Source organism: Carassius auratus, chromosome 21 (assembly GCF_003368295.1).
Source record: "Carassius auratus strain Wakin chromosome 21, ASM336829v1, whole genome shotgun sequence".
Lineage (NCBI taxonomy): Eukaryota > Metazoa > Chordata > Actinopteri > Cypriniformes > Cyprinidae > Carassius > Carassius auratus.
Window position 1 is genome coordinate 458183 of NC_039263.1, and position 16323 is coordinate 474505.

Genomic DNA, 16323 nt, shown 5'->3' on the forward strand with positions numbered 1-16323 from the left:
TACAATTTATAACCACCAGATCCCATCATAAAATACTCTAATCCACATTTCAGTCCAATGTTTTATATGAAAGTATATCAAAATTAGCGAATTTCATTTAGATTATTCAGTTACATTTTTAAACGGTCTATCATTGTTCTTCTGTTAAATCATATTGAATTATTTTAGTTCATTCTGGCATTTGCCACACATTAATTGATAAATTCAATGTGAAAAACGTAACACATACACGTGTAAGGCTCTTATATGTGCACATAATCTATGGAGCATGTGGTGGCTGCTTCATCCGGCGAAACTTCTTCCACAGAGTTTTGGCTGCTTTATTTATTATTATAATTTTTTTTACTAACCACCAAATGGTGCTATTTTCGACACTCTCGAAGGTTTAAATCTTTTCCTGGGACCGTCAGGGGGAACAATTGTACTTTATTAGGTTTTCTTACCCCATCCCCAAGATCTATGAGAGTGAAGATATAAGACACATGGCAAACACTACTACTGTATATCATTCCAAGAATATAAAAAGATGACTGGAACTTTAACGTCTGCCATCGTAGGCCTGATCATGGCTTAACTGGGAGTTCTGGTAAATGTAGGAGACCTCCAAATTTGTCCACCTACTGTTGGAACTTGCAGGTACACAGGTTGGTTGGATTTTTTTAACTAGCTCCTCCATCTCCATCTTGGTTCCTGAACAGGAACATGTGGACGAAGGTGTACTTACTACGGCAGGACCACTTTAAAATACACTGACTCATGGAACCTCCAAACTTGAAGAGACTGGATCAGGACCAGCTGAGACTATACCCTCAACTGCTGGAGATGCTTCCGAGTGACTGGCAGCTGGCACTCCAGCTCTGCCAGTTTCTGGAAAGACACACAATCGCTATTTTGATCATCCCCATGCAGGAACACCAGAGCAGTGATCGTTCTGTCTTGTGGCGTGCCTCTGAGGAAACGCTCTATACAGATCTCCAACTATGGCATGCCATGTTCTCTACTTCTTCAGGTTTCTTGAGAACGACAGATCCAGCTCCTCAATTCTGGCACACACATCTCATTTGTACATGACTGCATGAGCTGCTGCAGATGGCACCTCACTGGGCTTGTGTAGCTCCACAAAATCCTTGAAGTTGCATTTTGCTTCGCAGTTGCACATCTTAATCCAGTGCTTGATGTGTGGGAAATTAATCAGCTCAAAGTTCAAGACAGTGGACAATGGTAACTCATGGAGGTGACTATCTCCAAGGCTCTCCCAAACGAATTTGGATATCCAAAGGCTTTTCTCTGGAACACTTCCCGGCAGAAATCCCCTTTCTTCTACCCAGACCTTTCTTGTACCGCAGCAGATTGTAGAGTGTGGTGTTAAGGTAGGTGGCTACTGACTGAACCACGTGGCGCAGACCCAATCCATTTTCATTGTCCCGAAAAGGAATAAGAATCCGAACTGATTGTTGGAGATTGTATGGAAGCCCGTTTCCCCCACTCAATAAAAAATAAAATAAGGTCATTGTGACTTTTTAACTCCACAATTTAAAAAAAAATATTTGTTTATTAGAATTGCGAGTTCATTTGTGAAACATAGATATCAACTATAACAATAACAATTGTGAGTTATAAAGTCTAAACTGGGTGTTATGATGTTAGAATTGCGAGATATAAACTCACAATTCTGACTTTATAACTTGCAATTCTGGTTTCACAAACAGTGCTTAGCTTAAGCCAGGACTAGACCATAGTTAAATTAAGATATTTAAGCAACTTTTATGCCTTAGATGAAAACATTACAGGTGTGCATCTTGACACAGAACAATGACACTGACATATTTTAAGACATTTTCAGTTGAGACCATGGGAAAATCTCGCAATTCTGACTTTTTAACTCGCAACTGCGTATTATAAAATCAGAATTGCAAGATACGAACTCACAATTCTAAGATTTTTTTTTTTAAAGACGCCTCGTGACAATGTGGAGTCACCCCGTACGGAGTTGCAAGAAATCCAAGTTGACAACTTCCTTCATGTACAACCAGAGACTTTTATAACCTGCCTAAGCATTAAATCATCATCCATGCATGGACAGAAGGTTTATGTTGCTTCGGAAGCTGGTGGTTTCACACATTGAGTAGGCCGGAAAAAGGGTTCCACGGCCATCCACCGCCTCCAAAAGTCCACAAAGGGACCACATAAGATCAAGTGTGGATAATGCACTGGCGTGGATAACTGAACGGGCGCAAAAGATTTAAAAACAAAATCCCCTATGAAGGTGTCCAAAGATATTTTTCAGTGATTTTGTCTTCTAAATATTTTTGTTGTAAAAAATAAAAGAAAAAAATATTTGAAAGCCCTTTACTTCATACAGCAACATCAATGTTCTGCACCTAGTTAAATAATGAAATATTAAAGTACATGAATGAATCAATGAACTAAAACTAAATATGAATACTACATAATTGTCCAAACCGGTTTTCTGGAGAACCGCTATTCAGCAGAATTTAGCGTCAACCCTAATTAAACATCTCTGGACCAGCTAATCAAGGTCTTCAAACTCACTAGAAACTTCCAGGAAAGTGTGTTGGAGCTAAAATCTGCAGGACAGTGGCCCTTCCAGGGAAAGTATTGGACATCTGTTCTAGGGGTGCTCTAAGCGAGGATTAAAACGAAACATCCCCGGTCAAAAAAACTGATACATTTATAAATTATATGCATCAGTATAACCTTCTTCTTCACATCCGTCACACTGGTTTTAAATGTATATTTTAACTTTGCAGTTTAAATAAATATATAAATTTAGAAGATTCCAAATCAATATACAAACAAGTTACCCTTCAGTTCCTCCATCCTAATTTTCTTTGCATCCTCCCCCCGCATCTTAAGTGGTGAAGCCAAGATACGAGGAAAGGAAACAAAAAAATAAGAAACACCCACGGCATGGTAGTCTACCAACAAAGCTTGATTACATTGGTTTGGTTTTCTCAGTGTGAAACCAATCTTGTAACCCAGTTTGTTCAGCAAGCTTCATGGTAAAGGAATTGGAGTTGTGACAGTTTAAGGTTTTATCATAAATACAAAACTGACCTTCAAAATGGACATGACCATAAAATAGACAGTTAATTTGAATGTAATTTATAGAATGTCAAGCTAATGTTACATGTCAAATGTGCAACTAATGTAGGATCAAATCTGACATAAACCTTTTAGTAACACATTTTAACAAAGTAAACAAGATGACTAATTTTTTGATTTGGATTAAATTTATTACATTTTTACAGGCATGCCACGATAGCAACAAGACTGGATAAGGTGAAAATTCTCCATTTGCAAAATGGAAAAGTTCAAAATGTCATTCAGAATCCTCCAGCATCCGGTGCACAATGAGGAGATGCATTCATTCCTCCAGCCACGGCTTGGGCTGGACCTTGCCTACAGGTGACAGGTTCCATGTAATGCCAGTTGATGTGATCACCTGCAAAGACAGTGCACAAAATCACATATAACACATTGAAATGAGATAAAGAATTACTAGAGGGTTTGTGTTTGCAGTCACTTACATATGCCCAAACAGCTGTGCAAAATGTGGCCCCAGCAATCAGCAGAGGAGCTCCATACTTTGCATGAAATTCACGGGACAGATCAGACTTCTGTCGCACAGCCACCTGACGGGCAGTCTGACCTATTGTAAAGGAGAGAAAATGTATTCAAGTTTATATATGCTTTAACACATTATTCATTGCCTCGACGAAGAATTGTCAAAAACTTGGACTCACTGAATTTATGAAAGACATTCCTAATGCACCTCTTTTTGGTAATATACATGATTGCTAATTGACCTCTTTTTAGTAATACACATGACAATTGTGGCATAGACTTATAGATATAATGTGAAATTAAACGGTCAGTCCTTGAATAAGAGATTTAACTTACCGCTGAGGTTCAGGGCAGCCTTGGCGAAACGATACATGGTCGTGTGTGTGTACAGCAAACTGCTCGTGCTAATACCCTTGAACTGAATGAATGGCAGAAACAAGATGGCAACGCGGAAATAGGAAATAGTGAGCGATGCGTGCGCGCGTGCACGCGAGCTATCAGCGGTAGATTCAACATAACGCAAAATTAAAATGATACACGAAAACAAACTGATAGTTTAAGATTATGTGGTATATGGTTAACCTATGCGGGAGTAACGTATTCTAATAAGTACAAAAGCGTTAAAATATTTAAAATATTACTTTTGTTCCTGTGTATATTAAGGAACCATCACTGCTGTTTTAACAGTTTTAACATTATTTCAACAATTCGCCGGTTGATCGGTATTGACTTTGCATTGTAAAATTAAGAAAAAATGTATTTGTTAAATAAGAACGTGTTATGAATTAGAATTTTGCGACACTCGTTTCTAGTAGTGTCAGGATGGCCGAGTGGTCTAAGGCGCCAGACTCAAGGGCTGTTCCCTTCCGAAGAATCGGGTATTCTGGTCTCCGAATGGAGGCGTGGGTTCGAATCCCACTTCTGACACATATCTTTTTCTTGAGCTAGAAATAATATTAAGTTTATCAGATGTATTAAATGCAAGAAACAAGCTCATCCTTTTTGGGCAATGTTACATATTCACAAAATTAGAGGATATGTCTATGTCTTCCCTTCTCTTACATTGTAAAGCCTATGAATAAAATAGTCAGGAAATTGTAACTAAACCGCTTATTCTGAGAGAGAGAGAAAAAAAGATTTTAAATCAAGGTTTTCTCCCCGTCAAACCATTTATTAACACTTGTACAAAATAAAAAAATAAACATTTTAACAAGTTTGCATTTGTGTTTAATCTGTTTTATCATATTTGCTACATCAGGCTTTTATAAAATGTGATATAGTGAGAATATGCAGCTCACACTCAAGTAGAAATAAACTTTATCTTCCAATAACATATCTTAGTAAATTAGATTTAAATAACACTTAAAATAAGGGGTAGTTCATTCAAAAATAACAATTCAAACACACTTAAGTTGTTCCAAATCTGTAAAGAGTACAAGGAAATGTTGGGAACCACTGATTTCCGAGAAATTCACAATTATAATTACAATTACATTATAAAAAATAATTAGATTTCACAGCAAAAACACACAGGTACCACAACCTGGGTGTGTTGGTTTACAGAATTATTCAAACAGGCCTTTTACTTGCTAAAAAGTCTTAATCAGATGACAAAAGGCTTGTTGTAGGTTACTTAAAACATGTTTCTCACCAAAATTTTGATAATGTTGATAATCTAGAGGCCTTTTGAAATTCATGTACCAGATATCATTCAGTAGGCTTTATAAAGCAAACTTGCTGTAGGAACAAATGCTTGGTTAAAAAGATTTATGATTCCATGGGTTCATGGAAACACCACCAGTATTCAGCAACATATACTTTGAACCAGAGTTTTAAAATAAAAGCAGTAATGCACAATGGTAATAAATCATATTCTTTAATAATGAACATTATGAGCAGAAAAGGTGTTTTGCAAATACTTTTCTTGGTAACAAAAGTCGAAAACATAATCTCAACATAATGGAATGTAATGGGTATCTCCTGAGCAGATGTTAAGACTAGTATGTGATAAGTTTGCTCGAAACCCTCTTTAGTATGGGCCTCATCTTAATCTGTATCAGGGAAACTGGTCCAACAAGCACCCTTGAAAGAGATCTCCACTCCAACTTTTACTGTGGCACTCATTTAAAAGCATTCTAGTGTATTTTGATGTTTATATACGTATTTGGTTTAAATGTTCTCTGGTTAGTTAAAAATCTGGAGTCGGAATAAAAAGAGCGAGAATTGTGTCCCATTTGTATAGCAAGCCATATATTCCCGAAGAATATTTTTACCCAAGAATTCTTCAAATGACATGATTATGAGTCACAGTTGATGGAATTATAACATATACTACATTAAGTTTATGAATACAGTGATATGAGATTAGGTTTCTGAACACATGACGTGCAAATTAAGGTCACAGTGATGTATACGAAGTGGTTCAGAGTCAGACAAAACAGTCAAAATGAGCTATCAGCAAATGTGACCACAACAAAGCTAGGTTTGTCGTGATCTCCATGTTCTAATCCTTCTTTTTGTCCTTGACTTCCTCATCATCTGTGTACTCAGTTGGTTCTTCTCCAGGCTTCAGAAGCTTCCCAACATAATCATATTTCTCTGTGGAGGCAAACACGACCCATTACTCAACATTTAGCAATGCAACCACGTTGCAACATTCCTGAAGCGTGCAACTGAAAAATAAGAGGCTGGAACAAAAAGTGTCCTTCAACTCACGTGTGAACTGGGTCTCCCACTCGCTCAGGCCCTCCTGCTGCATAGCATTGAGATCTGAAAGATCATCATGAGTGTCTTTCAAGGCCTCCTTCTCCAAACAGAATGTGGCCAGTCCTCTGGATGCATCTCTGCCCGCAAAGACCCCATAAGGGCCATCTTAAAGTGAACAAAGTGGGTATTAGGTCTTCAAATATAGATATATAATACCAGGAACACAAAACAAATAGTATCAATTTTCTTGAATGAAGCACCATTCGGTGCTCAGTGGATATCTTCAGTATCTAATCAACCTTTATCCAAGTTTAGTTAATCGTTCACTGATGACCAGCAGTTTTGCCATTGCAAAAGTGTGCACAAAAGTTACAAAAGAAATCTCGGTATGAGACGAAAAATAATGTAAACAGATGCACTTTAACAGGATTGCGTGACATCTCCATTATTCTGAATTTTCAGTGGGTAAGAGGTTATGACTTGGCATTTGTATGTTGTTTAAAAGGTGCGACATAAAGGGCAGTGTCTGAAATTAAATGAATGCATTTTCATGGAATATTTTAAAATTGATAACTCACATATGACAAGAAATCACGCAATCATTTGGGAAAAAAAACCCTAAATAAATGCATAAAAAAACACCTGAGATAAGTTTGAAATTAGACCCGAGACTGAATCTGAGATACGAGCATGTTACCTGGTCCGTAGAACTTCTTTCCTCTTGTAACATCAAACACTTTCCCGTTGACAGCCATCAGGATTCTTGGGTTTTTCAGTCCATCGTACTCTTGCAGCTCTGCTAAAGTGAAATCTCTTTTCTTTAGTTTAGGCATCGGTTCTTCAACCGGGCCAGAGTCTGTAGGCTTGTCTCCGCGGACGATTTTGTACAACAGGAATAAACAGAGACAAAGCAAACTAATGTTCAGAGGCGAAGTGAAAATTTCCTGAAGAATTCCCGAAGTTTGCTCGACCTCCTCTTCAGCCATTTCGTTTCTGATGTTATGCGCTGTGTTGCCAGATTGGACAGACCATTTCCAGCCTTAAAGCTCACAAAATCCCGCCCACTCAAAAAAAAAAAAAAAAATCGCCCAAAACTTTAACTGTCAAAATAATGTGATATAATATATCAATCAAGGTTGATAAGGAAAGTGTATAATTCCTTAAAACAAAATAAATAATATAAATAACGTTAGGTACATTTCATAGGCCAATACATAAATCGGGGAAAATAGCCTATTAAAGAGAATTGCCTAATATTCTTAAAATATGAAAACACACTATAAAAACGTGTTAGCAAGTAAATGCATAAAGTGCCCTATATAAGTGATATGGAAAAGCAACGTAATTAGCAGGCATTTCACGTACATTTATACACACCATGTGTTTACTGATGCATATCCTACTCTAGGATAGTACGACAATTTAAAACAAAAAAGAATGCAACAATAATGGTTTACCCAGAGCCATATAGAGAGATCACTCTATATGGCTCTGGGTTTACCGTAGTGGCGCGGGAATCCGCTCATTCTGGCAACACTAGAACATGTGCGTGAGAACGTCGAGACTCATCGACCACAGCAGTGAACCAATCACAGAGCTCAAAACAGTCAGCCAATCAGATTCGAGGAGTAGTTTTCGTGATTTGCTTTTTGAAAGTTGTAATCTGTAATCTGGAAACCTTGCGTGTTTTTTTTTTTGTAACACTAAGAAAATATTTATTTAACTGTGCTATAATAAAAACAAGATATAAACTATATGTAGCAGTATTTTATAGTAATTATGTACTATATAAACTATATGTAAGCATAACTAATGTCCTGTGCCACGGAATTATATTTCAAAAACTTCAACAATATAAATGACTGCAGAGCTATTACATAACCCAGGAAAGTGTTATAAATGGATGGATTCAGTTTACAGTACAATTAAATTTAGTACAATTAATTAATTTACAGTTAAATTAATCTTAGAATAAAAAATTAATAGTTTCCCGCATTTTATACTGTTGTTCAGCATTGTGTTTTGCTTTGCCCCGAGATGCAACACAAGTTTTCTGATGGAAGATGCTTGTTTTTTCCTACTGATGTATCCCATCGGAGACTCTTTTCGTACCATAAGGTAAACTATATTAGTAATACGATTAGTGATGGGGAACCTAGGCTTTCTGAAGCGTTTGAGGCCTCGGAGCTTTCAACACAATGCACATTAGCGACATCTGGTGCACCGACTTGTTTTCTCCAAAATATCTGACAAACATCGCGGAGCAGGGGATGGGTTGAAAAAGCGTGACCAAACCTGTTAGTCTATGGATCAAAACAAAGCTTCGGGAGTCCGTGACACACAAGAATGTGGAATCAATCTGGAATCAATACAGTTCTATCCAATCTGATATAATGTTATCTAAACTAATTTGTGCTAGTGAGCGTACAATTCATGTCATGTAGCCTATATGTTGGTCAATGGATTCACATATTGATCAATAATATAAAATACACAAACTTATGACGTGGGTAGCTCCAAGTGTATACAGTGCAAACAGTGACGTCCTCCAAACAGCAGGTGGCGGAATACCAATGTCGAATAGATGGAAGAGCGAGTGTATCTGGAAAAAATAAACTTTGACTAAACACAGCAGGACTGAGTCCAGTGACGTGGCCGCACGCTGGAGAAGAGAAACAGGGGACAGTAGGTCTGATATGTTATTATGTTTATCCCTTATTCATTTGAATATAAACAAGCTCACCTGGTGAAACTTAGCATAGCTTAAAATACAGTACAGAACAGTAGGCTATGCCAGACAGTATTACAGACAAATGTAATGTGGTTTATTTACTAAGTATGTATTACAGCATCTGTTATAACGTATTTTTATGATCAACTCATTTCTAGAAGTTCATTGAAGTTTTTGTTTGAGTAACGTATATGAATCAATCTTTGGCCTCAGCAGTTTGTAACTTTATATCCAGGGACATAACAATTTTCTCTAACGTTGTACTGAAGACATAAAAAGATGCATTGGTTTCCAGTTTCATAAACTACACTGTCATTTACACACCTCATATAATATAGCTTTCTTTTAAAAGAAAAAACATATTTATATGTCCATTTCTGGCAGACTAGTATGTGGTAAGATGTGTGACAACGAAAGCTCCACAAGTGACCAAACAGAGAAATCGATGGACCAAGAGCCCGAGGATCCTTCATCATCCACCAGAGATGAGTCCTCTGATGAGACTCAGAGTGATGCCTCGACCCGAAAGACCAGGAGAAGACCCGAACATAAACCTGCACCTGAAGAACAGAAGAGCTCAGAGACACAAAAACCAGCAGAGAGCGCTTCAGATGTAAGCTTTTATCACCTTTCTACTGAGATATATGTATATATATATATATATATATATATATATATATATATATATATATATATATATATATATTTTATATAAACTAACACTAGCTTTTCTAATCTTTTTGTATTCTATCTGATTTCTTTTTATTATACAATTAACAAAAGCAGGAAAAGGCGTCTAACACTAACTTGCTCTATTCTTTTTCTATCCTGTTTTCTTTTATTTATTATATAATAATAAAAAAAACTTTCTATGTGTACTGTGTTAAACTAACTTAGACTTGTTATAGAACTTGCAAATCATTGCTCTTTTGTTGATTTTGATTGCTTCCATTTTCCTCATTTGTAAGTCAATTTGGATAAAAGCATCTGCTACATCTAAATATATATATACACACACACACATATAGGTTTTGCACTTAAATATATATTTCAAATAATATATTTAAATCAAAGACTATTTCACTGTGGCTGATTTATAGATTGTACCCCAGAAAATTGCTCTATATTTTCATATTTTCTCTTATTTGGTCATTTTGACTGCAAAGATTACTTGTGTAACCCATGTTATAGTTCCTCATTTACAAGTTATTGTCATTTTCTAATCTTATCTGTATGTTCTGTTACTTATAATACATTTACATGATTTAAGGTTTTAAAAACATAATATTCACCGTACATTGTTGCATCACCTCTTTCCACCTAAAAGTTCTGTTTTAGTTTCTGTCTGTTTAATAAAGGCCACCTTTCCGCTCTGTTTTCTGTGATTGGTCAGCTGGCCCAGTCTGATGTGACTGGTCAACCGCTTAGCCTTTTCTAATCATGTCCCAAAATGTTTTTTTTTTTTTTTTTTTTCCAGAACATGAAACTGTTTCAATCTAAAAATACTATCATGGGGTTAATAATAATAATATACCTGTCACTTTTTTCCATCAGGCCTCCCCAGAGACAGCTGTTTCCCAGGGAGGTTGGGGTTACTGGGGTAGCTGGGGTAAATCTATCCTCTCCACTGCTACTGCCACAGTAGCTACTGTGGGTAAGAGACTCAACGGCTTTTAAACGGCTCAATTCTTATATCATCAAGACTCATACTGTTCATTCATTGTCTAAGGCCAAGGGTTGACACAGGTCATTGAGAAAGCTGAGACGTCTCTAGGAATCCCAAGTCCTGAGGAGCTCTCAGCTCGAGCGGAAAAAGAAAAAACTGATGGTAATGATGTGCTCTTTGATTGACATGGGATACATCAGACCAACACACAAGTGTTGATGATCTTCATGATCTTCTTGCTCTGCAGATTCAGCCAGTAGGAAGGAAAGTAAAGATGACGACGAGGAGAAGCCGTATGGGATGGGTGGTGCTATGGGAATGATCTCCTCCAGTAGTATGGGAATGCTGTCATCTTTAACCACTGTGGTTCAGAGTACGGTAAGCTTTAAAAGTATGCTGGATGGTAATAAAGCAAATTGATTTTTATTTCAAATAGACTTTAAAATAATAGCAATATTTTTTTCCAATTTACCTCCTTAACAACTATTTTATTTATTGATGGATTGATTGATTGATTGATTAATTGAAGAACCAAGGTCTTGAAAAACCAGAAGTGGTTTGATTCCTCAACCAGAAATTTAGTTAAATCGATTAGAAAAATGATTATCCGTAATCATTAGCCAGAGAATCAAAGGAGATTGGACAAGTCAAGTTCATGTTCCCTGAAGCTCTTAAAACTTCTGGAACCTTGAAATATATTTCATATAATTAAAATGTACAATAATAATACATTATTATAATTAGATCAATCATCTTCTTTGGATTGTGCTTAAGTGCAAATAAAAATGTATTCACATTATAAACTAATTCAACTGTGCCTACTTACAAAGTTTATTTACAAAACAAACAAGACAGAATAACAGATGAAAAATTGTTATATTAATAAATATTAATGAACAGTTATTATTTTAAACTGATGAATTATTTTAGATATTTTATTTGATTGCACATTTATTTATTCTGTGTTCTTATGTTTGTTGGCTAGGGTAAAACGGTAATAAGTGGTGGTCTGGATGCATTGGAGTTTATTGGGAAGAAGACCATGGATGTGATAGCAGAGGGAGACCCCGGCTTCAAGAAAACAAAGGGACTGATGAACAGGAACTCCACACTGTCACAGGTGCAGAAGCTCTCAGCAACAGCCACTTCAACTCCCCTGCACACACTCGTACAGAAATATATGACCTTTACTTGACCGATTGGTGAATGGATTCTGCTTATCTGATTCTGTTTTTCGTCTCTTAAAGGTGTTGAGGGAAGCAAAAGAACGTGAGGAGCAGCAGATAGCTGAAAACTCCACTTCTGAAACAGACAAGAAGGCTCATTATGGGCTGTTGTTTGATGAGTTTCAAGGCCTGTCCCATCTGGAGGCTTTGGAGATCCTCTCTAGAGATAGTGAGGCCAAGGTCAGTGGGATTTTTGTACTATTAGAAACCAGTGCTAGAATTTAAAACCGTGAAGGATTTGAATGCAGGTGTTTGTGTTTGTGTGCAGGTGAAATCTGTGCGGACCTCTCTGTCCGGTGAGGAGTTAGCAAAACTAAAACAAGAACTACAGGATATTAAAGAGCCTTTTTCCCTCATGGAGTTTGACGACGAGGTGGATGATGATGCGAAGTGTAAGAGCTTACAATCAACACAAAGCTAAAGTCAAACAAATATAGTGATGGTAACATTTTTGAAATCTGGGACTTGGTAAATGAACAAAAAAAGTTTTATTCTCAGCTGATGATGGTGAGGATTTTGTGAAGGAACTGACGGATGTCCTTGAAAGACTACAGTTTTCCACATCAGCAGATAAACTTAGCAAGGTAACACATCTCGTCATAATTGTAATCTTCTAGTGTTTTCTGTGTCCGATTATTTACGCTTGCTCATATCCACTCAGGCGAGAAAAAATGCATTCAACCATATCACAAACATGAAGCAACAAAGTGAAAACCCAAAGCAAGAAGAAGAAGAAGAAGAAGAAGAAGAGGAGAAAGAACAGAAAACGGCAGTGTCGAAATGCAGTGTTGAGGTCTGCAACGCTTGCTATTTAGCCTGAAATGTACTAAATGACTTCTAAGATATGCATACATGTATATTTGTGTTTGTTCTGACAATTGAGTTTTCATTTTCATAGGAGGCCCATTTGTCTGCCATTTCAAGCCTGGCCGAGTTCACAGCGAGATCCATAGAGCATTTCCACAAAACGGCTGAAATGCTGCTCCACTGTAACCCTGAGGGCATGACGGCCACAGAACAAGCCAAAGTCCTATCACAGTCAGTTCTTTTTTTATTTTTTTGGCAAAAGTGTGCAAAATTTAGATTTGGAGAAATCAAAACCATAATCTGCTTCACTTTTAGAGTCACTATTGTTATTTGCAAGGAGGTATCACTACTATCCAAAAAGTTCACGTCGTGTTTGACTACCATTGGGGTAGGACGCTTCACTTCTTATAGTTTAGAGATCTATAATAGGTTTATAGTCATTATAAAATATGAGTTTTTTATGCCATCAAGTCAAAATGTTTGTTATTTCAGGCAAATGAAAAGGGAGAAGTTCTCAATCCACTTATTACCAGCATTTTTCTGGAGGTTTGTCTTTATTTTATGTCTCCTCTTTTGCGCTTGCAAAAAGAAAAAAAAAAAAACATTTACAGATCTAAGACTTCTATGTTGATGTCTGCACAGAAGTAATAAGATTTTTTTCACTTTTTAAGGCATCAAACAGTGCATCATATATCCAGGACGCGTTCCAGCTCCTCGTGCCAGTGCTGGAAGTGTCTCATATTCAGAGGACGGTGGAGCCGGGACAGTGATAACCACTCAGAAACACTTTACTGTGCCAACTCAGACTTTAATTACAAAAAAAAACTAAAAACACAACAGCATGCAACATCATATGATGGAAGTAAGTGCACAGCTTTTGCACATTCATTGATCTTATTATATTTTTGACTCTGTGACAGAACTCTTCCTATAACTGACAGTCTTACAGTAATTTAAATAAACATATTTTATGTCTAAATGTATAATGAAATGAATAGAAATAATCTTTTTATATATTTAAGACTTACATTGTTTCCAAATAATTATGCAAGTCACATCAGTATTAATGCTCAGTTATCTTTTAAATACACTATTGTTACAAGTCTTCTGGATTATAGAACTTTAACTTTTTTTAAATGCAATACATATACTATAAAGTATGTATGTAAATTTGCTGTAAATAAAATGTCTACTTGGGACTTACTGAAAATATTCGTGCTATAATTTATAATATTGGTAGCTATAGATGATGATTTTTTTGTGTATTTGAATACCTTACAACATGGTCTGACCCATTATCAATTACAAAATCCTGTGCAAAAATAAATTACTGGTCTTTTTGTCCTCCACTAGAGGGCACAGACACATCGAACTACTCAATGAAAATGTCTTAAAAGAACTAGTGGAAATTTAGTGTAGTATGCTCATTTAAATTTATATTAATAATCATAGTATAGTGCAGACTGATATGTGAAATGATATGTGACCCTGGACCACAAAACCAGCCTTAAGTTTAAATTTCTCAAAATTGAGATTTATACATCATCTGAATAAATAAGCTTTCCATTGATATATGGTTTATTAGGATCACACAATGTTTGGCCGAGATACAACTATTAGAAAATCTGGAATCTGAGGATGCAAAAAAATAAAATAATAATAATAATACTGAGAAAATCACCTTTGAAGTTATCCATATTCATTCTTAGCAATGCATATTACGAATCAAAAATTAGGTTTTGATATATTTACGGAACAAATGTACACAATGTCTTCATGAAACATTATCTTTACTTTGATATCCTGATGACTTTTGGAGTAAAAATCGATAATTTTGACCCATACATCGTTTTTTTTTTTTTTTTTGGCTATTGCTACAAATATACCCCAGCGACTTAAGACATATATGGTTTCTCGACTGTGTCAAAGAGGACATCAGGTAGAAGCATTTGTATGTAAGATTGATGACCACACAAATACTAGTCACAGTGATTTTATGTGAAAATCAGGACATGAGTTCTGTACATACATTAAGGACAAACACAATTCTAAGAGGCTGAAGGAGGTGTAGTGGAGGCAGTAATGTTCAACTGCTCCAGTTTCTCCGTTAAAGACACTTCTGTGTCTTCTGTGCTTTCCGTAAGTGGCTCCAAATACTGCGTCCCAGCAACCCTCTTCCCAGTGAGCGGGTCGACCACCTGCCCGACTTTATACACAATCTCTGCGAGTTCATGGTTGACATGTTTGGATCTTTTCTCTGGCAAAGCCTTCAGCAAAACAACATCCCCAATAGTGCACTGCTCCAAAGGATCATGGGCAAAGTATGTCTTCCTCTTGTTGTAGTACTTGAAAAAATAAAAGGCATATTAGTACAGATTCCGGTTAATTCTGAAAAAAAAGGAAGAAATCAACACATCATACCTTGAGCAGGTACGGATCGAGCACAAGTCTCGTGACTCGAACCTTCGCCGTCTTCTTCATCTTGGTTCCGATCACCTGACCGATGATCCATTTCGCGTGGACCGATGCTTGACGCGTGGACATGCCGTATATGTTTTACAGTCCCCTAACATGTAGGAAATGTTCACGTTAGATGAACTTGGCGAATCTGAGTCCAGATTATATAATTGCCATAATACAACAACTGGCATTTCTGTGTGTATGGAAAAGAAAAGTGTAAATAACACACTTACCGGGGTCCCTGTAAAGGAAAACGTTTTTGTAAAGGTCAAAAACTCATGAAAACATTCAGCATGCGTCTGAATGTCAAGCCTCGTGGCTCATGTTGATGACGTAATACGGATTGGCAAAGGGGAAAACGATTGTTCGTCAGAATATAAATAAATAAATAAAAAATATAGTATAGTATACAAATAAAACGCATGATATTTCTTATTATTTTAATAAACTGGAAAATAATATAAAATATTTAAATATATTGTAAATATTTTTATTTATAATAGACTATTTTTGTATACTACCACGCGTGACATTATTATTATTATTATTATTATTATTATTATTAAGTATCATATTTTTTAAAGTATTTTTTCTAATGAATAATTTTGTGTTTGACAAGTGTTGTAAGAATATATTTTGCTGGGAATATAAGTGTAATTATAATTATAAAATAATATATATATATATATATATATATATATATATATATATATATATATATATATATATATATATATATATATATATATATTATAATTATAAATATAATTATATTATAATTATAAATATAATTATAAAAAGTTTAATTATTTTAGTGTGTGTGTATATATATATATATATATATATATATATATACACACACACACACACACACACACACACACACACACACACAAATACTAAAACTTATTAGTATTATTATTATTGGACAGTTTTTCCCCCAAAATGCAAATTTTTCTTATAAATAATTTTCTGTCTTTTACAGAGAATGTATTTCTAAGTGTTTTAAGCACATACAAATGTACATAATAAACATGAAATGTATAACATGAAACGTAATTGTACTTGTTTTTAATAATTGTAGGATTAAATAATGTATGCAATTTAAGCATATATCAAGATTATACCCAAATAAATAT

The 16323-nt window shown here is 35.7% G+C and overlaps 4 protein-coding genes and 1 non-coding gene across 7 annotated transcripts; 2 read left to right on the forward strand and 3 right to left on the reverse strand.

The window, feature by feature from the left end:
- Positions 1-3235: 3235 nt before the first annotated feature.
- LOC113039156 (cytochrome c oxidase subunit 7B, mitochondrial) lies at positions 3236-4082 on the reverse strand. Its single transcript, XM_026197054.1, has 3 exons — positions 3925-4082; positions 3552-3673; positions 3236-3466 (listed from the first exon to the last, which is right to left on the reverse strand). The coding sequence occupies exons 1-3, from the start codon at positions 3959-3961 to the stop codon at positions 3389-3391; spliced, it is 237 nt and encodes a 78-aa protein (XP_026052839.1). The 5' UTR covers positions 3962-4082; the 3' UTR covers positions 3236-3388.
- Positions 4083-4404: 322 nt separating this feature from the next.
- On the forward strand, positions 4405-4515 carry trnal-caa (transfer RNA leucine (anticodon CAA)). The gene is made up of 2 exons: positions 4405-4442; positions 4470-4515. It is a non-coding gene; the product is annotated as a tRNA-Leu (tRNA).
- A 930-nt stretch (positions 4516-5445) lies between these two features.
- On the reverse strand, positions 5446-7329 carry LOC113038139 (membrane-associated progesterone receptor component 1-like). The gene is made up of 3 exons (XM_026195350.1): positions 6992-7329; positions 6304-6459; positions 5446-6186 (listed from the first exon to the last, which is right to left on the reverse strand). The coding sequence occupies exons 1-3, from the start codon at positions 7278-7280 to the stop codon at positions 6092-6094; spliced, it is 540 nt and encodes a 179-aa protein (XP_026051135.1). The 5' UTR covers positions 7281-7329; the 3' UTR covers positions 5446-6091.
- A 1523-nt stretch (positions 7330-8852) lies between these two features.
- Positions 8853-13934, forward strand: LOC113038140 (protein FAM114A2-like). 3 transcript variants are annotated; one of them, XM_026195352.1, is made up of 14 exons: positions 8853-8979; positions 9410-9638; positions 10580-10679; positions 10755-10853; positions 10939-11069; positions 11677-11811; positions 11939-12097; positions 12186-12309; positions 12416-12501; positions 12579-12710; positions 12816-12955; positions 13040-13112; positions 13217-13270; positions 13396-13934. In XM_026195352.1, exons 2-14 carry the CDS (start codon positions 9426-9428, stop codon positions 13492-13494), a joined length of 1545 nt encoding a protein of 514 aa, XP_026051137.1. In that variant the 5' UTR covers positions 8853-8979; positions 9410-9425; the 3' UTR covers positions 13495-13934. The 3 variants fall into 3 exon arrangements, with proteins under 3 accessions (XP_026051137.1, XP_026051136.1, XP_026051138.1); XM_026195351.1 differs by having other exon boundaries at positions 8855-8983; XM_026195353.1 differs by having other exon boundaries at positions 8855-8983; positions 9415-9638.
- Positions 13935-14495: 561 nt separating this feature from the next.
- LOC113038141 (28S ribosomal protein S17, mitochondrial) lies at positions 14496-15527 on the reverse strand. The gene is made up of 3 exons (XM_026195354.1): positions 15418-15527; positions 15146-15290; positions 14496-15069 (listed from the first exon to the last, which is right to left on the reverse strand). The coding sequence occupies exons 2-3, from the start codon at positions 15266-15268 to the stop codon at positions 14773-14775; spliced, it is 420 nt and encodes a 139-aa protein (XP_026051139.1). The 5' UTR covers positions 15269-15290; positions 15418-15527; the 3' UTR covers positions 14496-14772.
- Between the last annotated feature and the right edge of the window lie 796 nt (positions 15528-16323).